This window comes from Heterodontus francisci, chromosome 38 (assembly GCF_036365525.1).
Source record: "Heterodontus francisci isolate sHetFra1 chromosome 38, sHetFra1.hap1, whole genome shotgun sequence".
Taxonomy (NCBI): domain Eukaryota; kingdom Metazoa; phylum Chordata; class Chondrichthyes; order Heterodontiformes; family Heterodontidae; genus Heterodontus; species Heterodontus francisci.
In genome coordinates, this window is record NC_090408.1 from 28,681,633 (window position 1) to 28,706,616 (window position 24,984).

General features: G+C 43.8%; 1 protein-coding gene across 9 annotated transcripts in view; it reads left to right on the forward strand.

Annotated features, from left to right (window-relative positions):
- The window catches only part of myo5aa (myosin VAa), a 189,764-nt gene that overhangs the window by 90,806 nt on the left and 73,974 nt on the right, over positions 1 to 24,984 (forward strand). For 8 of the 9 annotated variants that reach the window (XM_068017977.1, XM_068017976.1, XM_068017979.1 and 5 more), the window contains 8 exons: positions 2,298 to 2,441; positions 3,085 to 3,166; positions 4,547 to 4,654; positions 6,215 to 6,327; positions 13,984 to 14,249; positions 16,746 to 16,827; positions 20,247 to 20,387; positions 21,772 to 21,897. In XM_068017977.1, coding sequence (XP_067874078.1) covers positions 2,298 to 2,441; positions 3,085 to 3,166; positions 4,547 to 4,654; positions 6,215 to 6,327; positions 13,984 to 14,249; positions 16,746 to 16,827; positions 20,247 to 20,387; positions 21,772 to 21,897 — 1,062 coding nt within the window. Of the gene's footprint in view, positions 1 to 2,297; positions 2,442 to 3,084; positions 3,167 to 4,546; positions 4,655 to 5,766; positions 6,003 to 6,214; positions 6,328 to 13,983; positions 14,250 to 16,745; positions 16,828 to 20,246; positions 20,388 to 21,771; positions 21,898 to 24,984 lie in introns of those variants that run through there. The other variant, XM_068017985.1, reaches the window with a different exon arrangement.

Below are 24,984 nucleotides of genomic sequence, written 5' to 3' on the forward strand. Positions count from 1 at the left end.
ATTGAACTTTTAAAACAGCAAAATAGTATGTGTTCATTTGTAAAGGTCAGAGAAATTATCCCTAGGGATACTTAAATTCTTCCTGAAGTGCTGACAGAAAAACACACGCTAATGAAGAACAAAAAGTGATCTGAATATCAAAGTAATTACAGCTGCCTGGGTAATGGTGCTAGAGATCAGTGAAAGAGATTGTGAGCCTTTTCAGAGTGTGGAGTGAAATGAATCTGCCATCACTAGTAACTAATACCTGTAATTGCTCCAGGAATGGAATACTGTCGAGTTTAATTGTAATTGTTTAATTGACTATGTGTAGCGAAAGTTAACTTGATGGATAAATTGGAAGAATTGCAGAGTGAAACTCCTCGAGTTTATTGCACATGTACATGGATTGGAAGTTGCATTTGAATGACATGTACACTGTGATGAGATGGTACATTTGCACTCTTATTATTTTTTGGGTTGTACAACTTATTAATTGCTTATGCAATGATCGTAACGTTCACTGTCTTGAGAACGAGAGCATCCATGGTATAGCTTGGCCCATGCTGTAGTCCTCTTGAATGTGAATCATGAGATTAGATTAGATTAGAGATACAGCACTGAAACAGGCCCTTCGGCCCACCGAGTCTGTGCCGAACATCAACCACCCATTTATACCAATCCTACACTAATCCCATATTCCTACCAAACATCCCCACCTGTCCCTATATTTCCCTACCACCTACCTATACTAGTGACAATTTATAATGGCCAATTTACCTATTAACCTGCAAGTCTTTTGGCTTGTGGGAGGAAACCGGAGCACCCGGAGAAAACCCACGCAGACACAGGGAGAACTTGCAAACTCCACACAGGCAGTACCCGGAATCGAACCCGGGTCCCTGGAGCTGTGAGGCTGCGGTGCTAACCACTGCGCCACTGTGCCGCCCTATTGGGCTGCCATTTTGAAATCTCAGCAATGAAAAGTATTATTGAAAAGTTTTTTTTTGAAAGTTGATAATTCTGAACATAGGAAAACTACCAATGCAAACCACTTTACACGAATTGACATTTCTTTAAACTTTAACCTCTCCACTTGGGTACGTACCATCTACACCACACCAAAGGGGAATAGCTGAAGAGAATTGCAGGGGAGCTCACCTTTTACTGATGATTTGTTTACCACTATTTTTTTTTGGTTACATTTGTTTATTGGTTGACTCCACTTGCATGCAAAGGCTTGTCAGTGGCCTGCCAGCTCACAGATGACGAATGATGTGCCATATGATGGAGTGCCAGAATTTTGATTGGTACCATGTGGCTAATTCCCAATCTTGCTCGGGGTGCAGGAGATGCAGAGCAGAAGTAGGCACTGCTCCTCAGGGAAGAGTAGGAAACTAGAAAGTGCTTCTTGTCTTTAATTTAAGTGGAACTGACTGAAGACTGTGTGTACCATTTCCTAAGACAGACACAAAGAGGAAGGGACAAAGAATTGCATTTTCTAAAAATGTTAAATGGAGGCAGACGAATGATTATAAAACATTACAAAGCATGTTTACTTTTCTGATCTGAATTTATTAAATAGATTTCATGACAGATCTACTTGCACAAGAAAACTGGAACCCAGCAGGACTTACACAATCTAATAGCACTGAGTAAATCTTCCCGTTTCAAGCTGCCACCAGTAAAAGTGTATATATTTTTGTAGTTCCCACAGAAGCCATCAATGTGCATTGTCTGAGACTTTCAACGTGTACCAATTGTGCTGAATTGTTAGGCAGTTCTGTGTTACACATCAGACCCATTAGGAATTGGGCACAGAATGATTCAATGTCATATCACTTGGGAAACTTGCAACTGACAGACATTTATCCAATGTTCTGTGCTTGATTTGAGCCTAGTTCAGAGGCGAAATGACTATGTGCTAACTTTGTGCCCTCAAACTACATTACTTTATCTGCTGCTATAGATTGTGCGAACACAAAATGGAACAGTAATATGTTGTACATAACATTGTCTGTTTTTAAGAGCCTAACTATCAAAACTATTATTTTTAGTAATTTATTTTGGGTCTCTTTACAATGACTAACCTGCATCTAAACTTTCTGCAAATAGCAAGCTCTCTGAAGAACTAGTGGTTGCTGTTATGAATGACTCGTGTATGATTCTTTCAACAGAATTTTCTTCCACCTGGGCGCTAAAATACAAGCTTCACCATTCCTCTAGCTATAGTACTACTAATCCTGTTACTATGAGCATTGGTTAAAGGATAATTTTATGGTGTGATGTAGAAACCTTTGTCTCTGTTTGCTTGGCAGTCAATTGGCAATGCAAAAACTACCAGAAATGATAACAGCAGTCGTTTTGGGAAATACATTGAAATTGGGTTTGACAGGAGATATCGCATCATAGGAGCGAACATGAGAACGTACCTGTTGGAAAAATCGCGAGTTGTTTTTCAGGTAAGTGTTAACCAGCCACATGTCTATAGGATCTTCAAGATCATGTAGATAGACAAAGCATATGTTGTATATGTTGACAGCTTCTATTAATTGTTAGAAGTAGTTTAATGGCACATGTATGGAAAACTTTGATGGGGCTTTGGAGCCATTTGGAAATGGAATATAATATAGAATGAAGGGCACCACACTTGCTGGTCTATTCAAAGTCTACAGAGCCAATAGACTCCAGTAGTTCTCGCCCACAGTGCTTGGGTTCAGATCTCGGCTTTCGCTATTTCTCAAGACGTCGGACATGCTCTTATCTGAGTTGTTGAGTTGAATGCTTTGAGGTAGCAGAAACCTCCATTATGGGGAAAGGGGGAAGTGATGGGAGAAATATTTTCCAGGCTAGTGCTGATTTATAGAGCTGAACCTCCTTCGTCTATTGTGGGAGTGACAATGGTGGCAGTCAGACTGCCCCGTATACCTAGTGGTGGGTGGCAGCAATAGGGAATCTAATGGGGCTGGGAGGAGCCCCATGGTTAACTGTATTGATGCAACTAGTTGTACTGGAGTATGGACATTGGGCATTAATGACTTCTTTCAGTTCTACAATAGAACTATGCACACGAGATTTGAAACTGTCATCTACCTCCTCTTTCAGGCTGAGGAAGAAAGAAATTACCACATTCTCTACCAGCTGTGTGCCTCTAAACACTTGCCAGAATTCAAAGCTCTCAAGCTGAGTATGTTTATCATTGCTTTATCAATTTCTACCTGAGATAATGAGCAGAAATTCATACGTAAGGCTCTAGCTCATTTCTTAAAACTTAATAGGAAGTTGAACATCACGAGCCAGTATAAATTCCCTAGTCAGAATCTTGAGTATAATAGTTTCATGTACCATGACTGTACCATTCAGGATCCCTGATTAACTGAGAAACCGCATTAAAACCCTCTATGATGTCAAAATTATGGCAAATGATTTGATGTGGCATGACATCCTGAAATAGATTCTGCAAATTCCTACAGTTTGATGCCCAATTAGCCTAAACAGCCCCCAGGCAGTGCAGACCTCAGTTTCTGAAAGCAATCATGTGTCTTGCTGCACGCCAATTACTTGCCATCGCTATGTAGTCCTTTCTGAATTATTTTATGAAGAGTATCTCCTTTTTTTTAATTTCCAAAATATACTTTATTCATAAAAATCTGCAAAAATTACATTGCCAAACAGCACCAAAAAATACAAACATTGCAAGGGAGATCAGTTTCCTTCTATACTATCATGCGTTTCTTCACAACCCTTCCATTTCACAATTGTCATGCCAATTACCGTTTTACATTTACAGCAAATGAAAATATTAACGATACAGTTCGAGGGGTTTCCCATGGATCCAGCCCCTCAGTTCAGCTTGGTGGGGGGACCTTACACTGTGCTCTTTCCCCATTGAGCCTTTGCTGCGGCTGCCCCAAGCTTTAGTGCGTCCCTCAGCACGTAGTCCTGGACCTTGGAATGTGCCAGTCTGCAACATTCGGTGGTGGACAACTCTTTGCGCTGGAAGACCAGCAAGTTTCGGGCAGACCAAAGGGCGTCTTTCACCGAATTGATAGTCCTCCAGCAGCAGTTGATGTTTGTCTCGGTGTGCGTCCCTGGGAACAGCCTGTAGAGCACAGACTCCTGTGTTACAGAGCTGCTTGGGATGAACCTCGACAAAAACCACTGCATAGAGTATCTCCTGTGTATTAGTCTGTATGGGACAGCTTACCAAAATGTCTACTTTTCATGAGCACAGTATATCACAACCAAAGCTGTTTGCTTCCCATTAGAGTCATTGTGGATTGGCATTCACATTACAGTCGATACATAAAACTGTTACTCAGCCAAGGCATTATTGTTGCCTTTTCAGATTGTTTGGGGAACTGCACCAATGACACAATTTACTTATCCCACCCATTGAAAGGAGAATGCAGAGGACTATCCATTAATATTGTAAATCACTTTTAGTTTGTGGTTTTGTTAGTGCTATGCACATGGCTTTTTAATGCTTTGTTCAGAAGCTTCAATTTCTCCCAGTAGAAAAATATCACCCTAATTAATTCTACTGTTGATGCCTTTTTGCTTTCAGGTCATGCCCAAAATTTCCACTACACAAATTTAGGAGGCAGTCCTGCCATTGAGGGAATAGATGATGCCAAAGAAATGATGAATACAAGGCAGGCTTGCTCTTTACTAGGTAATTATCGAAACCGTTTCATTGGCTTTAATCTCACATTTCAACTTCTGGATTTTAAGGAGTCAGATTTTGCTGACAATGCCTTTTAAACCTCATCTTGAACATTAGATAGAATTCTTTTTTTTTTGTATATTCGTTCTTGTGATGTGGGTATCACTGGCAAGGCCAGCATTTATTGCCCATCCCTAATTACCTATTGGAACGTGGCGGTGAGCCGTCTTCTTGAACCATCTTCTTGAACCACTGCAGTACGTGCGGTGTAGGATTTTGATCCAGTGATGATAAAGGAGCGGCGATAGATTTCCGAGGTCAGGGTGGTGTGTGGCTTTGAGGAGAACTTGCAGATGGTGATGTTCCCAAGCACTTGCTGCCCTTGCTCTTCTAGGCTATAGAGGTCATGGGTATTTTGGAAGGTGCTATTAAAGGAGCCTTGGTGAATTGCTGCAGTGCATCTTGCAGATGGTACACATTGCAGCCACAGTGCACTGGTGCTGGAGGGAGTGAATGTTTAAAGTGGTGGATGAGTGTCAGTCAAGTGGGTTGCTTTGTCCTGGATGGTGTCGAGCTTCTTGAGTTTTGTTGGAGCTGCACCCTTCCAGGCAAATGGAGAGTATTCCATCACACTCCTGACTTGTGTCTTGTAGATGGTGGGAAGGTTTTGGGCAGTCAGGCAGTGAGTTACTCACTCACTGCAGAATACCCAGCCTGTGACCTGCTCATGTTTATTATTATTATTTATGTAGCTGGGTTAGTTAAGTTTCTGGTCAACAATGCAGATTGGAAAACTAAATAACAGTCAGCATTTTACTTTGCCTGAGCTGCTTTTGTTTTGAAACATTTGAACCTAAAACACTTCTTTAATATTTTCCTCACTTAATCCCCACAAATTAAGCTCATTTCTCTAGGCTCCTCTTATCACATTCACTGCTTGTTTAGTGACTCAGGCAAACCGCATAATTGAAATAAATCATGTTGTTTTTCCAGGTATGTGTGAGCCAAGATCAATAGAGAATGTTTTTGAAAATTCTGTACATTCCCAGGGAGAGATTGGCAACAGCTGTCCAGAAAGTAGCCATTATCTAAATTATTTTAAACTGTTACTTAAAACTAAGGTTGGCACATTCTTGCTCCGAATAGTCACTCGGTTTTGAAATATCCTGCTGGAAAGGACGATGTCTGTGCGATAGAGAAGAGTCTTCCCTCTGACTATAGTGATTCATTATTGCCATAGTATTGGGATAAGCCATGATGTGAGAATTCCTGACCATACACTTTTTAAAAAATTAATAATTAGAGCTTTCAGATGGTCCCAGAATGAAACATTGCTGCTCTATTGAAGACTTGAAAGGTAAAATCCTGCTTTGTGATGTTGGCCTGTGTGTAGTTCCTTTGGCTGCTATTTAGTGGCACTGTTAACAAGTTCATTGTGAACTGGCTTTGCTAAAATAAGAGGATTCATTTGTACACATTAATTTGTATGCTCATGTCACCGAGTAGAATTTCACCTTGGAAATGGTGCTTAACCTCAAAGTTGACAATGTTGCCTTAAAAATTTTGCAGGTATTAATGACTCCTACCAGATGGGTATCTTCCATATTCTTGCAGCCATTCTTCACTTGGGTAATGTGGCAGTTAAATCAAATGATCGTGATGCGGACAACTGCTTTATCCCTGTGAGTATCCCTGAGTGTTTGAAGATCTGTGGAGTTTCTTTAATTTGTTTGGATGTGGCTGAAGTGAAAGCCACAATAATTAGTTACCTCGAGCATCTCTGCTAAGGCTTTCGTGTGCTGCCTTCTTGAACTTGGGCATTGTTTGGGGTAATGGCAACTTGTAGGGTGTTGGCACTCCCACAGTGGTATTCATTGGGGAGAGCCAGGATATTGACCCAGGGATAATGAAGGAACAGTGATTATTTGTCCACATTAGGATAGTTTGTGATTTGGAGGGCAAATTGGAGGTGGTGATGTTCCCATGATTTTGTTACTCTTGGCCTTGGAGGTACAGGCTGCAAGACTGGGAGGTGCTATTGGAATAAGCTTTCTAAGTTGCTGCAGTGCTTGCTTTATATAATACTTTAGCCATCATGTACTGGTGGTGCAGTGGTTGGATATTCAATGCAAGTTGCGTGGTGCTGTACTCAGTTGAATGCTGCCTTGATATTGAGGACAGCTATTGTCATCTCACTTGTAACATTCAGCTTTTGCATTCATGGCTGGTTGTGGATCTTCTGATTGATCCTGCCAGTAGAACATGCTTGTCCAAAGATTAAGCCATGCATATTTAAGTATGTGGTTTATGTGTTGATGTGCACTGGGGGAGTAAACATTCTTCATTTGTGAGATACAAGTGAGTGTTGGTGCATGATTCGACTCTGGAGTGGGGGGGGGTGGGGGGGGAGAGAATTCACTGATGAGTCCAGTTCCATTTTCACCCAACATTCACAGAAGCGCATTTTCTAACCAGCGTAATAGAGCAGGAACCATGAACAATTTACCCCTTCCAAGCGCAGGAAGGGGACAAGTGAGTTTAAACATTAAGGGGTGATCTAATTGAGGTTTTCAAGATGATTTAAAGGATTTGGTAAGATAGAAAGTATTTTCTCTGGTGGGGGTGGTGGGGGGTGTGGAGTCCAGAACAAGATGGGATAACCCTAAAGTTAGAGTTAGGCTGCTCAGGGGTGATATCAGGAAGAACTTATTCACACAAAGGGTAGTGGAAATCAGGAACTCTTCTCCCAAATGCTGTTGAGGCTGGGGGTCAATTGAAAATATCAGAACTGAAATTGATGGTTTGTTTTGAGGCAAAGATATTGAGGGTTATGGAACAAAGGTGGGTAAATGGTGTGGAGATGGCCAACTCCTGCTCCTAAGTCGTATGTTTGTAACAGATGTTGTAGTCACAGCAACAACTTATGCATATCTTTGTAATGTCTTCCAGCCCTACAACCCTCTTGAGATATCTGCGCTCCTCCAATTCTGGCCTCTTGAGCATCCCTGGTTCTAATCACTCCATGATTGGCCTCCGTGCCTTCAGCTGCTAAGGCCCTAAACTGCGGAATTCCCTCCCGAAACCTCTCTGCGTCTCTACCTAGCTTTCCTCCTTTAAGATGCTCCTTAAAACCTATCTCTTTGACCAAGCTTTTGTTCATCTGCCCTAATATTGCCTTATGCGGCTCAGTATCAAATTTCTTGATAACACTCTTGTGAAGCACCTTGGGGCACTTTACTATGTTAAAGGCGCTGTAGAAGTACAAATTGTTGTTGTTGTAACAAAGAAAAATGCTCTAGAGCACTTCAGAGGTGTAATGAAAATAATTGACGCCCAAGGCAATGAACAAGATATTAAGAGATAGCCAAAAGCTTAGTCAACGGGTTGGATTTTGAGTAGTCTTAAACCATCACCTATCCACATCCTGCTTTTCCTTTCGGGTGGGAATACTAGAGTGTAGGGTATGTGTGGCTGAAGACACAGCCACCGAAAGTTGGATGAAGGGAGGGACGAAGGGAAGGTTGGAGGACCGGAGGAGGTTAGAGATGGGTTGGGGTGAGGGCGTGTCCGATTTAACACAAGGATGAGAATTTTAAATTTGAGACACTAGGTGACCGGATGCCAATGCAGGTGTGATGGGTGAGTGAGAGCTGGTGCGGGATAGGATAGGAAAGGCAGAGTTTTGGAGTAATTGTGGTTTATGAAGGGTGGGAGGTCAGCCAAAAGATTATTGGACCTGTCCAGTCTGGAGGTTGCATGAATGGGGGTTTCAGCAATAGATGGCCTGAGGTAGGAGCAGAGGCATGTGCTGTTATGGAGGTGGAAGCAGGCAGCCTTTGTGATTGAGAAGATATAGAACAGAGCAGAATCTCAAATTGGGGTGTAGTACAATGCTGAGGTTTCAAGCAGTCTATTTCAGCCTGAGACAGTGATCTGGGAGGGGGATGGAATGGGTGGCTAGGAAAATTGTTTGTGGTGGGGACCATAGACAATGGCTTCAGTCTTTCCAGTGTTTAATTGGAGGAAATTGCAGCTTATCCAAAACTGGACATTGAACAAGCAGTGTGAGCGATTAGAGATAGTGGAGGGATTAATGGAGGTGATGGAGAGGTAGAACTGGTCGTCTTCAGCATACAGCCAGAATCTGACCCTATGTATGTGAATGAAGTTGCCAAGTACAGCCTATAGATGAGAAAGAGGAGGAAGCCAAGGACCGATCTTTGCAGGGGTGGGAATGATGCATTTGTAGGAGATGCTCTGTCTACAAAAAATCTGAGCAGCATATTCACCTGTTCCTACCTGGTACCTATCTCTTGTCTATTTGGAACTCTTTCCTACTCCCCTCTCCAGGCTCCCAGTGTCTCTCCATATCTGTATGCATTGGTTTAGAGCATAGAACAGTTTTGTTCACATTACGGCCCATGGGCCAGGATCTGGCCCGCGGATGCATTTCACAGACGAGAATTTTTCCATTGTCTTTTTTCAGACTGGCTTTTAAAAAAAATATCGCAAGTCCATTTCACAGCCGACAGGTGCTGCATGAGAGCGTTAACAGTGGTTTCCCAACATCGGACAGATTCGGGGTTTTCCAACTTTTTTGTAAAAGGTCGCCGGAAAACCCTGGGCTGCATTTTATGTTGGGCGGACGTGAGCTGGCCACCGACGTAAAAGTCGGTGGCGAACTCTCTTCTGCCTAGCCTGGGGATCCATCCTGCATTTTACGGGTCCCCAGGCATTAATTGTTCCGAGGCGGGACTTCCACCTGCTTGAGGGAGGAAGACCTGCCTCATTGAGCTACCGGCCAATCAGTGGGCCGGCAGCTCTTAGTCCCAGCAGTGCCACTGGGAGCGGTGGCCACTGCTGGGACTGCAGCCCAGCCGAGGACATGGAGCCAGGAGTCCAGGTAAGTTTGGGTTGCCTCGCCGTGGGTAATCAGTGAGGCAGGGGTGGTCGTTTGGGGGGAAGGGGGGCGTCCTGGAGCTGGTTGGGGAAGCGGGGGCGGCCCTCAATCGGGCACCCTGCGCCCGATTGTCAGGGCCCACCCCCAGGGCACTGAAATGCCGCCAGCTGTCACTGGGCGGCCTTTCCCGGCTCCAGGACACCCGCTTGCCATGCGTAAAATCAGTGTGGAGGTGGGTGAAGGCCCTGAAGTGTCTGTTAATTGGCTTTTGATAAGGTGTCACATGGGAGATTGGTCAAGAAGATAAGAGCCCATGGGATCCAGGGAAATTTGGCAAATTGGATCCAAAATTGGCTTAGTGGCAGGAGGCAGAGGGTGTTGGTCGAGGGTTATTTTTGCGATTGGAAGCCTGTGACTAGTGGTGTACCGCAGGGATCGGTGCTGGGACCCTTGCTGTTTGTAGTGTACATTAATGATTTAGACGTGAATATAGGAGGTATGATCAGTAAGTTTGCAGATGACATGAAAATTGGTGTCTTAAATAGTGAGAAGGAAAGCTTTCGTTTACAGAACGATATAGATGGGCTGGTAAAATGGGTAGAGCAGTGGCAAATGGAGTTTAATCCTGAGAAGTGTGAGGTGATGCATTTTGGGAGGACTAACAAGTCAAGGGAATATACAATGGATGGAAGGACCCTAGGAAGTACAGAGAGTCAGAGGGACCTTGGTGTACTTGTCCATAGATCACTGAAGGCAGCAGCACAGGTTAGAGTAGGTGGTTAGGAAGGCATATGGGATACTTGCCTTTATTAGCCGAGGCATAGAATATAAGAACAGGGAGGTTATGATGCAGCTGTTTAAACGCTAGTTAGGCTATAGCTGGAGTACTTTGTACAGTTTTGGTCGCCACACTATAGGAAGGATGTGATTGCATTGGAGAGGGTGCAGAGGAGATTCACCAGGATGTTGCCTGGGCTGGAGCAGATCAGCTATGAAGAGAGACTGGGTAGGCTAGGGTTGTTCTCCTTGGAGCAGAGAAGGCTGAGGGGGGACCTGATTGAGGTATACAAAATTATGAGGGGCATTGATAGGGTAGATAGGAAGGAACTTTTCCTTTAGCGGAGGTGTCAATATCCAGGGGGCATAGATTTAAGGCAAAGGGCAGGAGGTTTAGAGAGGATTTGAGGAAAAACTTTTTCACCCAGAGGGTGGTTGGAATCTGGAACACACTGCCTGAAGGGGTGGTTGAGGCAGGGACCCTCACAACATTTAAGAAGTATTTAGATGAGCACTTGAAACACCATAGCAAACAAGGCTATGGGCCAAGTGCTGGAAAATGGGATTAGAATAGATAGGTGCTTAATGGCCAGCACAGACACTGGACCGAAGGGCCTGTTTCTGTGCTGCATGACTCTATGAAATTGTCTCACCGGTCACCTATGTAAGACAAAAATTGTAATGTGGCTCCCCACGCGGAAAGGTTGGACAACCCTGGCATAGAACAATTAACATGCATTAAAATCAAACTTCGCCCTGTTTGTGGAGCCACAATGGCTAATGGGATGTCTTGTACATGTGGCAGAGATTTCTCTTTACATATTTTGGTTCAGCAGTGAGTATCTGCTCATCTTGTACATGGATCACCTCACATACATTTGCATTGTGATCTGAGATTGATGATCTCTAGTGACTCAGACAAACTGTGATGTCTTAACTAATTTCAACAATTAAAGGATGGGCTTGACCTTCTGTTGCAGCTGCAGCTGTGATTCCATCCACAATTAAATCATTTAAAATCAAACAAGAGCACATTTTATGAAACTTGGCCTTGCTGGAGAATTGCTCGAGTGTTAGAATTAGAATTAGAACATTACAGTGCAGTACAGGCCCTTCGGCCCTCGATGTTGCGCCGATCATCTGACCTACACTATTCCATTTTCATCCATATGTCTATCCAATGACCACTTAAATGCCCTTAAAGTTGGCGAGTCTACTACTGTTGCAGGCAGGGCGTTCCACGCCCCTACTACTCTCTGCGTAAAGAAACTACCTCTGACATCTGTCCTATATCTTTCACCCCTCAACTTAAAGCTATGTCCCCTCGTGTTTGCCATCATCATCCGAGGAAAAAGACTCTCACTATCCACCCTATCTAACCCTCTGATTATCTTGTATGTCTCTATTAAGTCACCTCTCCTCCTCCTTCTCTCTAACGAAAACAACCCCAATCGCGAAGCTTGGCTGGAATATAGTTTGGGCGAAAAGCTCCAACACGTTATATCTACCACAATCTCTTAAGATGTACGTGAATCTCTTAAACAGCTATTGTATATTCCACAAGATTTAAGCAGCATATTTGTCTGTAGTTTTCCAAACGGAATATCTATCTGCACTAAACTCGCCTCTTATTAAAATGTTGCATTGAAATTCACCCATAGACATTTTCCAATTTGGGTCTCCCTTTAGAATAACGCTGAATCTTTTGTTATTTATTTTCTTGTTTATTAACAAACACATTTTATCAACCCAGAACTGATGTAAAGCATCAAGTCGCTCAGTGTGGTTTAAACAGAGTCAGCATCATCTTTACATGCTCAAAAGTTTATTTTTTCTTGATTGGGTGGAGAATGTGCTATTCCTTGGCAGGTTACAGTTTGCTGATGTTCTATATGTAGTTTAATATTTGGTATTGTGAAGCACTAATCTAGGCAGTTGTCTCTAGCTATTTCCGAATCCTTTGAATGACTGACGTTGTGCTGTCTGTCACTGTAATGTGCATGTGGAAAATAATGTACAACTATTCTTGGATCGGATTTGCAGCTGTGTTCGACCCAGCCTTTCTACACTGAATTTTCAGCTTGAAAATTAAATAGATGTTCCCAATTATATACAGAAAATAATTATATATAGAAGTAAAGAATAGAATAAAATATTATATAGAAAGAAAGAAATATGTAATTTCTTTTTAATGTTTATATAGACATATATGGTAGAATTGAAGTGTGGCCATCTAAACCATAACCAGATCTCTCTAAGTTTCAAGATGACCTCTTTATGATCACATCAGACACTTTATTTAACAAGTACCAGCTACTGTTAGTGCGAACTGATATCCTTCTTACCTGGTTTGAGGTGTGATGTTCTATTTTCACACTGTATTGTGGCTGCCCTTGCCATAAACCTTTTTTACACTTCGCTGCTCTCTATATCCAATTTTTGATTGAGTAGCTTATGTTACTCCACCTACCTGTGATTGCTGCATTCCATTCTTTTGGGCTTGCACTATATCATCTACATTGCACTGTACGGTGTTAGCACTGTTGTATCTGTTCAATTTTCTCGTAATATGAAAGGCATGAGTCTGGAATCCATGGAAAAATAAACTGGAAGACATTAGATTTGCAATAGCTTTTTAGAAATGCATATCCTTTCCCGTCTGAAGTTGCTGCATTTTATTTGCAAATAGACTGCTCATGTAATTCTTAATTTAACTTTTAAATTGAATGTTCAGATTATCCTCTTCCATCTCTATATTGGATTGTAATATTCCCAGAAATAAAAATTCAGCTCGAGCTTTCAGTCATTTAGAATGGATTCCATGGGCCAAATGGCTTCCTTCTATGCTGTAAATGACTCTATGACTATGATTTGTAGACAGCTCCACTGGTGATTGCTGAAAGGCCGGGTTGGTATCTGAATGCAATACGTCGAATATTGGCATGTTAAAAGGGGCCCTCTGTTGGTTGATGTAGGGAAGGCACGGTAACTGGTCTGCGAACAGCACAACAAGGACCTGTTATTCTTGTAACTGAGTGTTAATATGAATCTTAAAAAAAAAATTGCCGGAGGTTAGACAAATAGATTATCAACATACCCCTTTATGGTTGGAGTTTCAGTGCCAGTACTACTTGTCACAGGGATGTTGGATGTTTCTTGGCTTGGGCACTGCCTATTGGAGTATTTCAGCTCATAATTACACCAGTTTTTTTTTAAATGCTCTACATGATTCCAAACCCGCTTGTAACCTGGACTGCACTTAACGGTGTCGTTTGTCTTTGGTTCCATTTCACTAATGTGCAGGAAGTAGCACTGGGTTACAGAAACAAAATATTTATACGCAGTAGTTCTCTGAGTTAGAGGAAAGGGAAAAGATAATTCTTGAAGATAAATACAGCAATCTCTGACGCGATTCTCTCTCACTTTCTAATAACCAGCTCTTTATGTACAGTTCTCATATCAGCAGAGCACACAAATAAAGCACCTGCAGAAAAGCTCCTTGCTAGAACATGTACTTCCAACCACATGATTGGAGTGGTTTAACTATAAACCATTTTGTCCCATCTGACTGATTTTAAAAAGAAATGAGCTGACTAAATAGTGCCAGCTGAAGTGATGTGCCCATCTTGATTGTGATGTGGTTTTGTTTTGTTTCCGGCAGCCTAACTCTGAACATCTGATCATCTTCTGTGATCTGCTGGGAGTGGACTACGAACAGATGGCTCACTGGCTCTGCCACAGAAAGATCGTCACTGGCTCGGAGACCTATATCAAGCCCATGCCCAGGTTTCAGGCCATCAATGCCAGGGATGCTCTGGCGAAGCATATTTATGCCAGTGTCTTCAACTGGATTGTTCACCATGTTAACAAAGCTCTACGTGCTTCAGTAAAGCAGCATTCATTCATTGGAGTGTTGGATATATATGGGTGAGTTGGCTGTTCTGCCTAATCTTTCAAGAAAGTGCATGCACATTGATTTTGTATAACAATGTCATGTTGCGTCCACTGCACTATTCTGCAATATATGTTAAGGTATGTGTTAGAGAGCGGGTTCCCTGAATATTAGCAATAAGGACAGAGGTCCTGGTGGCTTATTGAGTATCATTGGTACTCAGATCAGATTTGGTAGTGGTCTGCAAAGTTTTCTGCAACTTATTTTGGAATAACCTTTTGATTTTAGACAGTGTATACTGGGATCTTTATTTAAAATAAATCCTACTACGTCTTCAGGCACATAGATGAAGGAAAATAGTGCAGGATATTACTGAGTTTGAAAAGGTTAAGAGAGCAGAGGAGAAAGATTAGGTTAGTTAGGTAATAGCAAACGTGTTTTTAAATCTTGTAGTTTGAAGAAGAAAGGAAAGTTTTTCAAGAAGGTGATGATCATGATGATCATTCATCCCCATCTTGGTTCATCCATTGAGAAAGACCCTGGTGTTGTCCCTTACCAATCTACTCTTTCTGGCTCATCCACTTCAAAAATCCATTAGTTCCTCCATTGCAGCATCCCATTGTTTCTTAAATGCTTTTAGGATGTTTGCCTCCAATACTAAGTCTTGGAGTCCATTCCATGTATCGTGCACTCTTTTTGTGAAGATGTGCTTCTTGTTTTCAGTTCTAAATTTGCCTTTTACTAACTTGAATCTGTTTGTTTGTTTTTTTAACTTAGTTGAAGGTAGTTTGCCACATTAACTTTTTCCATATTGTGAGATATCTTTTAATACAATCAAAGCATCTTGCATTTATATAGCGCTTTTAACATCCCCAAGGTGCTTTACAAGAGTTATCAAATAAGAATTTTGACAGAGTCACACATGGAACTATCAAAAGCTTGATCAAAAAGGTAGGTTTTAAGGTGCATCTTAAAGGAGGAGAGAATGAGACAGAGAGGTTGTGGTAATGAATTCTAGGGCCTTGGCTGCTGATGCATGCTGTTAATGGTGGAGCGATTAAAATTGGCGATGTGCAAGATGCCAGAATTGGAGGAGTGCAGAGATCTCTAAGGCTTTAGTGCTGGTGGAGGTGACAAAGAGGGAGGGGCGAGGCCATGGAAGGACTTGAAAACCAGGATGAAGATTTTAAAATTGAGTCGTTGTTGGACTATTAAGTTAACTATTTAGATGCGTGATTTTAAGTCTGAAAGCTCTTAATGTTCTGTTCTTTCCTTGCAGCTCAGTCCTTTAACGCTAGTGGTTAGCCTTTTGGCTTTTCTCTTCGCTGCCTCTGGTGCTTGAATATCTGTGACCAGATATGGATACAGTATTCAAACTGTGGTCAGACCAAAGCACTGTACAATTTCAGCACAACTTCCACTGATGTGTTCCATGCTCTGGCTATTAAGTTTAACATTCTATTAGCTGCTTGCTGCTCTGTATTGATTAGACATCCTGAGTCTACTAGGACTCCTGTTTCTCTTTCGACTTTGTTAGCTGATTTAACATCATTCACAGGGCATGTGCCATCCATTTTCCCTTTGTAATTGTAATACTTTGCACATATCTTCATTAAACGCCGTATGTCATTGTTTTGCCCACATATGTACTTTATCCAAATTGCTTTGTAAGTACTAAGCTCTCTACACTTTCACTGCTACTGCTAGTTTCATAGTTTTGAGTTTCTCAGAAAAGGATGAGTTCGAGGAAGTTTGTGCGGATTCAAGTGGAAAAATTTTAAACCTATGACATTCTCTTTGTAGCTACATCATACTTGAGCATTGTACCATTCTCATGCTCTCCCATATTATACCTACGACATACTATCTTCTATCATATTCACATATTACAACTGTCATGCTGTCAGTTGCACCTATATCATGTGCACATTTTACAAAGACTTCATGAAAAAAAAGTTTTGAATTCTGCAAAGTTTACATGTTTGGTGAATCTGATCATTTACTCAAGCCCAGTGCAGAATATTTTTAAATCTCCTTCCTAGTCAGGATTTGTGATCAACTGTTGAGAACGCATGTGACAGACTGCTCCTGGATTTCTGCTATTGTCTCCTTTTGGCAACCATTGGGAGGTGTGGGGTTACCACCCTGCTGGCATATTCCTTTCTGAGACGCTGCTGGTCTATTTGGCACCTCCCCATTCAGTGTGGCTCAGATATGGGTGCGGGCATCATGGAGATAGTACTGCGGAGTGGGGGGGGACGCAGATTCTGAGTTAGTGCTCCATCACTCAGCACCACCATGCTTCCCATTACTCTGTCCATAATAATGCAAGCAGACTGTGTTGGTCAATTTGAAAACTTCATGTTAGTTTCTTGAGTAGTTGATCTATCAGATTTTGTTACCCAGCAAGGTGATAGTAGCAACCCAGGCCTGTAATGTGCATGTTTCCTGGAATTAATTTGTTCATTTTATTTTAAAAAGAAGTTTCAGTTTTCTTTTAACTACAGTTAATGTTCTTAATCCTTATGTAGGTTTGAGACTTTTGAAGTAAACAGTTTTGAACAATTTTGCATCAATTATGCCAATGAAAAATTGCAGCAGCAGTTTAATATGGTAAGTGATATGTGTCTCTTGAGTTTCTGTGTCTCTGTCAAAGTGTTATAACTGACAGCTGTCTCTTATCAATGCATATCTTTCTACAAGAACCTGGTCATCAGGTGCGAGGCGCTCACGTTGTTGCTCTACGTGGCGCAGGTCTGGCCCATACCCCACTCCTGCGCCGTGGCAGTCACCCGAGCCATTTTCCACTTCGTCTGGGGATCTAAAATGGACCGGGTCCGGAGGGACACGATGTTCAAATCTCTGGACAAGGGCGGGAAAAATGTACCCAACGCGGCACTCATCCTGATGACCACCTTCGTGTGCGGCTGCATCAAGCTGTGTGTAGATCCCCAGTACGCAAACTCCAAGTGTCACTACGTGCTGAGGTTCTATCTGTCCCCGGTGTTGCGAAGGATGGGCCTGGTCACATTGCCGCGGAACGCTCCATGCAGTTGGGCGGTGCCGTACCACCTATCCTTCGTGGAGCAGTTTCTGCGGGAAAACACCTTTGACCACCGGTCCATCAGGCAGTGGTGTGCACGGAATGTCCTCAAGGCCCTACGGGAAAAGGAAATGGTGGATCCTGTCGGATGGTTCCTCGAGCAGACCGTCAGTCATTTGGCGGAATGCCTCATCACCAGAACTTTCAAACAAGCACCAAGACGTAGCTTGGCTGGTGGTGAGAAGGGCCCTCCCCGTCAGATCCTTCATGCACACCCGAAGTCTCGCCCCCTCCGCACAGTGCCCCCGCGTTGGCTGTGGTGGGGAAGAGACGATCGCCCACCTCCTCCTGGAATGTGCCTTTGCAAAGCAGGTGTGGAAAGAGATGCAGTGGTTTTTGTCAAGGTTCATCCCAAGCAGCTCTGTAACACAGGAGTCTGTGCTCTACGGGCTGTTCCCAGGGACGCACACCGAGACAAACATCAACTGCTGCTGGAGGACTATCAATTCGGTGAAAGACGCCCTTTGGTTTGCCTGAAACTTGCTGGTCTTCCAGCGCAAAGAGTTGTCCACCACCGAATGTTGCAGACTGGCACATTCCAAGGTCCAGGACTACGTGCTGAGGGACGCACTAAAGCTTGGGGCAGCCGCAGCAAAGGCTCAATGGGGAAAGAGCACAGTGTAAGGTCCACCAAGCTGGACTGAGGGGCTGGATCCATGGGAAACCCCTCGAACTGTATCGTTAATATTCTCAATTGCTGGAAATGTAAAACTGTAATTGACATGACAATTGTGAAACGGAAGGGTTGGGAAGAAACTCATGACAGTATCGAAGGAAACTGATCTCCCTTGCAATGTTTGTATTTTTTGGTGCTGTTTTAAACTGTTTGGCAATGTAATTTTTACAGATTTTTATGAATAAAGTATATTTTGGAAATTTAAAAAAAAAAAAATCTTTCTACTGAAGTTAGAAGATCACCTTGGCTGTCGCATTGAACAGGTGATATTTCATTGGCCGCCTGTTATACACCCGCTTGATCATTTCTGTGAAAGCCAATGGAATTGGATAGTGATCAGGGAGTATAATGGATGGCTGATGGCACAACACCCATTTTGTGCTATCATCCAAGACTAATTTCTACTCCCATGATGTTTGGGCTACAAGCATTAAGAGTAGACTCCCTAAGAAACCCAATTATTAAGGAAGCAGTTAGCTTGACTACATCAAAAAATGGCCTGATACATGTTTGAAGGCAGCTTACTGTTCTTGCATGGGGTTTAGGAGGTAGTTGCCAATGGAGGTCACAATGTGAGTTGAAATAAATGATTAGACTCTCCGAAGCTGGAAAGACTTGATGGGGGAATGTTTCTGTGCTTCCATCATTCAATAGCATGAAAGGTTTGACGGGGTATGGGTCAAAGTTGGGTGTATGGAATTGGGTCACAGATCAGCCATGACCTCATTGAATGACTGAACAGGCTCGAGGGGCTAAATGGCCTCCTCCTGTTCCTTTGTGCTAGTTCACCCTACATTGTTCTGCTCTGGCCACAGCAAGTTAAAACCACATGATTTGAGCACTTGCCCTATGCATTTGAAATGGCTCCAGTCGTAAATTAAATGAATCATTTTAGAGTCCCTTTTGGGGCAACAGAGCCGCTATTATCCAAGGTAATTTTATTTTTTTATTTCAAAGTTGAGAGGACTATCTGAGCTGGGTACCCCCTGCAGCTCTACCTTTCCCCTGAAAACACTGAGCGAAATCAGAAAAAGTCAACCACAAATTCATTTAAGCTGAACAGTTTTACGAATAGGAGAATTTTATTACTTTTAGCTGCGGCTTGGAGTACGGAATTTCAATTTGTATGGCATACAATTCATCAGTAGTGGCATTTCATTGTTTGTGTGTCAGAGAAGCTGCCAGTATTACCAAAAAGGAACGTGGGAATCTTGAAGGAGTTGGACATATGCTGGGCACGTGCAGTATTATTAACGGTAGAATTAAGACAAGTTAGATCATGGGTTAGAAATTATGCGGTGTGCCCATTTTTAGGCATAAAACATTGCAGAGCACGCCAATTTAGCAGTGAAATGCCTGGGCCCAAATTGCACAGCTTTTGGTCTTGCTGCTAAATTGTTGAGACCAATTTTTAAGGATCGCAGGAGACACCTGAAACAGGTGTTAGGCTCCTTTTAAAATGCCTAATGGCTGTTGAAGGAGCCCTCTGCAAAATATGTTACTGATGAAGGGGGGCAGGCACTGGACGCATTCCACTCAGCATTCTTTAGCAATCCCCATGGCCAGCAACTAAAGGCATGTTGACAGTCTATTAAGTGCTAACTTGTGTAAAAGTTCTGGAGCAAACACTATCTGTATTACTGCTGTCAAAGTGCACAGTAAATTTTAGGTAAATGCAAGAGTCATAACCAGCAGTTTCTAGCAACTTTGTCGGATGAAAGGTTATGAAGTCTCCACTGGACACTAGTCGAGTTTCATATGTATTACTGCTGCCATATCAGTAGAGGTGGATATGTGGCACTGCTGTGAGCTGGGGAGGGAGGTCTCTTACACAGGTTCAAAAGGTATAAAATCTGAACTAGATGTAGTACATGGGCACATAATGGTTGCATGTTACCAGTAGATTGTGTTCTAGTTTCTGCATACGAGATTGAATTTTAATAGCTGCCCTGAATAAGTGATGGAAACTGATAGAGATTTGCACTAAAAATCCAGTGAATTAAAATGTTCTTCAACACAGGGCAATGTGCTTTTCCAAGGCTGCAGGTTCGACAATCAGTGCAGTTCGTCATAGCAACTCAACAGCATTGAGGACAGTCGCTATGTGCAACAATGTAGAAAATGGCCCTTCCTGCAGCATATTGCTGTTCTACCTTTGAGCATGTAAATGGCTGGGTGAATTTTGCCTATTTAATATTTTCAGCAGTTTAGAGGCCTGTGATGACTAATGTAGATTTTTGTTCTACTTTTCAGCATGTTTTCAAGCTGGAGCAGGAGGAGTATATGAAGGAACAGATTCCATGGACACTGATAGATTTTTATGACAATCAGCCTTGTATCAACCTAATTGAAGCTAAACTTGGCATTCTGGACCTATTGGATGAAGAGTGCAAGGTAGGTCTCGACCATTATAAATGGTTTGACTTTCATTCAGTAACTAACTAGTCTCCTGCCTTGGGGTTTTCACATCACAGTAATTGAGAAGCTTCTGTGTTTCAAATTGTCCAAAATATATAAAATATTGGGGTCACTATAGGCTTGATTTTTAACCCTGCCGGCACGGGGTTCAGAGGAGGGCAGGAGCTAAAAATAGCCCTGGCTCCATCCAGCCCCGGTCCATTTTCACAGAGGTGGGATGGTAGGGGTGTGCCTGGACTGGGAATTCCCAGGCGGCCTCCAGGTTTCTGTTGATGGTGGGGGTCGGTTTAGGTGCCTGGAGGTGACCTCCCGACAGCAGACCAGGGGGCAAACGCTCCAAGCAAGCCATGAGACCCTCTCTCCCTGCCCAGGTCTTGCAACCCCAGGCTGCCCTGTAGAGGGGCTTCCACCGCACTACCACCCCACCACCCCCACTGGTGGCCTGGCTGCAAAATCCAATTTTTAATTTAAACTTGAAAAAGTTGGCGAGAGGGAGCCTCCATTTTGAAGCGCCTTCTCCCTCACTTACCTGGCATCACGCCCTGCTGCTGCTTTCGAGCTGGGAGGCCTCTGATTGGCTGTCCAGCTTTGAGAGCCCGCCTGCTGTCTTTAATTGCACAGCGAGCCCACCCTCTGGCCATTAATTGATTGCTCTGGGGGAAATCACAATGAGTGACTGTTGCCCACACAGGGCTGGATTTTACCAAGCCCACAGTGTCTGGCTCTGTGGGGAGGGAGTCGGAAGATTGTTCCGACAGCGGCCGGACTTGGAGGCTGACGCTGAGAGGGCCCAGCCTGATCCTCCCGGCGGCCCCCACTGCCACTGGGCGACGGGACCTGCATCTGCATATTCAAATCAAGAAAATAAATACATTAGCATCAACTTACCTTTAAGCTTCCGGGCCCACCAAGACCCGGCAGCCGGCAGTCCCACGGCTTCAATTCTCCCTCTGGGGAAAGCCGACGTGGCACTGGTGGGAAGGGGTAAAGAGGTCAGATTTTCAGTGCGGGTGTTGGGGAGGCAATGGGAATGGGGTCAAATAAACAAAATGGGTGTAGGGGGTGGGGGGAAGGGGTGAACTTTCAACTTTGTGCTGTCTGTAGCCCTGTAGAGGGGCTCCCCCTGCCCCCTCCCAATTGTACAAAAGGATCCCAACTTCTTCGCTAATGTCCTTCAGAGAAGGGAATCATGTGACTTCAATCTCACAACACGTAGTTGACTTCAGGGCAGGGAGGCCTTAACCAGGAGCAGATATAAAATATTCATCCCTAGACTTTAGAGTAGCTTTCACTTGAGATTATATGAAAGCACGTATTAATTCTCATTGGTGACTGGTGTTTTTCATCTTTTTGCATTAAGATGCCCAAAGGATCTGATGACACATGGGCTCAGAAGCTGTACAACACTCACTTAAACAAGAGTGCACTGTTTCATAAACCACGCTTGTCAAATAAGGCCTTCATCATCCAGCATTTTGCTGACAAGGTAAAAGGTCTTTCTAATCACATTATCCCTGGTCATGATCTGTTCCATTTCAGGAGGGGTAAGTGTGAAACTTGGTGACCACTTAGTCATAACAATAGAAAATTGTATGTGTGTGAGGAGGATTTGTATTGTTTCACTGAGATTGTGCAAAGAGTCTCAGAAACACAGCTATCTGCGATGTGAGGAACCTAATTCTTCTACTGGCTTCTCAGTTGATCTGTGGTTTCCTAGGCAGCTTTGATGCTTCTGTCTTCTGCCTTAAAAATTGTTCCTAATCTCGCCATGTATGTGTGGACATGTCTGTGTAATGTACACCTAATTTGAACAATCATCACCTGCCATCTGAACTCCTGCGACTGTCTTCCGTATCTCTTAAGGCAGGGACGTGAAACCTTGAACCGTGTTTCGGACTGTCCACAGTCACTCTTGCATTGAATTGTTCTGTACTGCAGCTGGGTCACGGCCTGCGAGTTGTGGATGGGGTTGGCTAACCCAAAGGTTAACTCATCTGCCTTTAGATGGCATTTCCTCCATCGAAGGGCCCATTCATATCCTCCAGACACCCATTCCCCCAGAGCCTTTCACATTTTCTGAAGGTGGCCAGGTTACTTAGCAACCATTGGCACTTGGCATTGGCCAGTTATCAATAGTACCAGCTACAGTAGTAGCAAGCAATGAAGAAACTATAAAAGGCAGCAATGACGTGGTTTAGACAATACAAAGGAAAATACTTGCAATGGTGAGACTTCTTTGAAACATTAAAAGGAAATAATGCCCCAGATTTTTTTCATGTTCTATTTTTGAAGCAGTTCAGTGCTCGACACTGCCAAGACATTAAGCTATTCATGCCCATTTCTTGAAGTATTTATCACATAGAAAATTAGTTTTGTTTTACATCTGAGTCTTCAATCACTGTTAAACTCCCCGTCCCGCCTACGCAGTGAACCTGCATGTCTCTGTGTGTGTGTGTCTCTGTGTGTGTGTGTCTCTGTGTGTGTGTGTCTCTGTGTGTGTGTGTCTCTGTGTGTGTGTGTCTCTGTGTGTGTGTGTCTCTGTGTGTGTGTGTCTCTGTGTGTGTGTGTCTCTGTGTGTGTGTGTCTCTGTGTGTGTGTGTCTCTGTGTGTGTGTCTCTGTGTGTGTGTCTCTGTGTGTGTGTCTCTGTGTGTGTGTCTCTGTGTGTGTGTCTCTGTGTGTGTGTGTCTCTGTGTGTGTGTGTCTCTGTGTGTGTGTCTCTGTGTGTGTGTCTCTGTGTGTGTGTCTCTGTGTGTGTGTCTCTCTCTCTCTCTGTCTCTCTCTCTCTCTGTCTCTCTCTCTCTCTGTCTCTCTCTCTCTCTGTCTCTGCCTCTCTCTCTGTCTCTGCCTCTCTCTCTCTCTCTGCCTCTCTCTCTCTCTCTGCCTCTCTCTCTCTCTCTGTCTCTCTCTCTGTCTCTGTCTCTCTCTCTGTCTCTCTCTCTGTCTCGCTCTCTGCCTCTCGCTCTCTGCCTCTCGCTCTCTGCCTCTCGCTCTCTGCCTCTCGCTCTCTGCCTCTCGCTCTCTGCCTCTCGCTCTCTGCCTCTCGCTCTCTGCCTCTCGCTCTCTGCCTCTCGCTCTCTGCCTCTCGCTCTCTGCCTCTCGCTCTCTGCCTCTCGCTCTCTGCCTCTCGCTCTCTGCCTCTCGCTCTCTGCCTCTCGCTCTCTGCCTCTCGCGCTCTGCCTCTCGCGCTCTGCCTCTCGCGCTCTGCCTCTCGCGCTCTGCCTCTCGCGCTCTGCCTCTCGCGCTCTGCCTCTCGCGCTCTGCCTCTGTCTCGCTCTCTGTCTCGCTCTCTGTCTCGCTCTCTGTCTCGCTCTCTGTCTCGCTCTCTGTCTCGCTCTCTGTCTCGCTCTCTGTCTCGCTCTCTGTCTCGCTCTCTGTCTCGCTCTCTGTCTCGCTCTCTGTCTCGCTCTCTGTCTCTCTCTCTGTCTCTCTCTCTGTCTCTCTCTCTGTCTCTCTCTCTGTCTCTCTCTCTGTCTCTCTCTCTGTCTCTCTCTCTCTGTCTCTCTCTCTCTGTCTCTCTCTCTCTGTCTCTCTCTCTCTCTCTCTGTGTCTCTCTCTCTCTGTCTCTGTGTCTCTCTCTCTGTGTCTCTCTCTCTGTGTCTCTCTCTCTGTGTCTCTGTGTGTGTCTCTCTGCTTTTGTGCTGCATCTCACCAGCCACTTCCTTGGGTTGATTCAGACTGGTTGTGACCTCACCGCCCAATTTGACGCTGAGCTGAGCTTCTGATCTCATATCCTTTCCATCACAGTGACCGTTTAGTTCCACCTTTGTAACATTGCTCAGGTCTGCTGAAACCCTTATCCATGCCTTAATCACTTCCAGAGTTGACTATTCTAATGATCTGACCAGCTTCCTATCCTCCCAACCTCTGTAAACATCAGCACTTAAAAAAAAAACCAATGCAGTCTCGCAGCAAGTTGCCCTTGCCAATCACCCCTACCCTTGCTGACTAACATTGACTCCTACTCTCCCAGTGTCTCAAATCATCATGTTCCTAGGTTCACATCCTCTCTCTTTCTAGCCTCCTCCAGCCAATCACCCCTCCCTCCCAAAATCTCCAGTCCACTAACTCTAATCTTCTGTGCATCTACACCTCCTTCACTGACCACCTCCAGGCGCGTATCCATTGTCTCTCGAGATAAGGAGGCCCAAAAGAACACCTCCTTCATCCGACAATTGACGGCCATGTCCCTCCCTAGATCTCCCTGTCTTTCCTCCTTTTAATTAAAGACCTTCTAACTATGCCTCCGTGAATCACCTTGGGGTGTTTTTCTATGTTATAGTCTATAAATTTGAATTGTTATCATTCATTTTTGCATAAATGTAAATATGATTTGAATTTTGTTTATATTGGTTGAGGATATATTTACTTTTCACAATGACTTAATGACTACTTAGCAGCCTTATTTGCCTGTTGCATTCAAAGGATTGTTAGCATTATGTGAACACTTTGCTGCTTCACTGTGTCATGACTTAATTGCTCAATGACTTTGTCCAGTGAATTGCTGAGCCCATCAGGCCAGGAAGGCCCCAGCTTCGGCCTATGGTTTGTGTTGCTAGCTGATCTCAGGCAGTG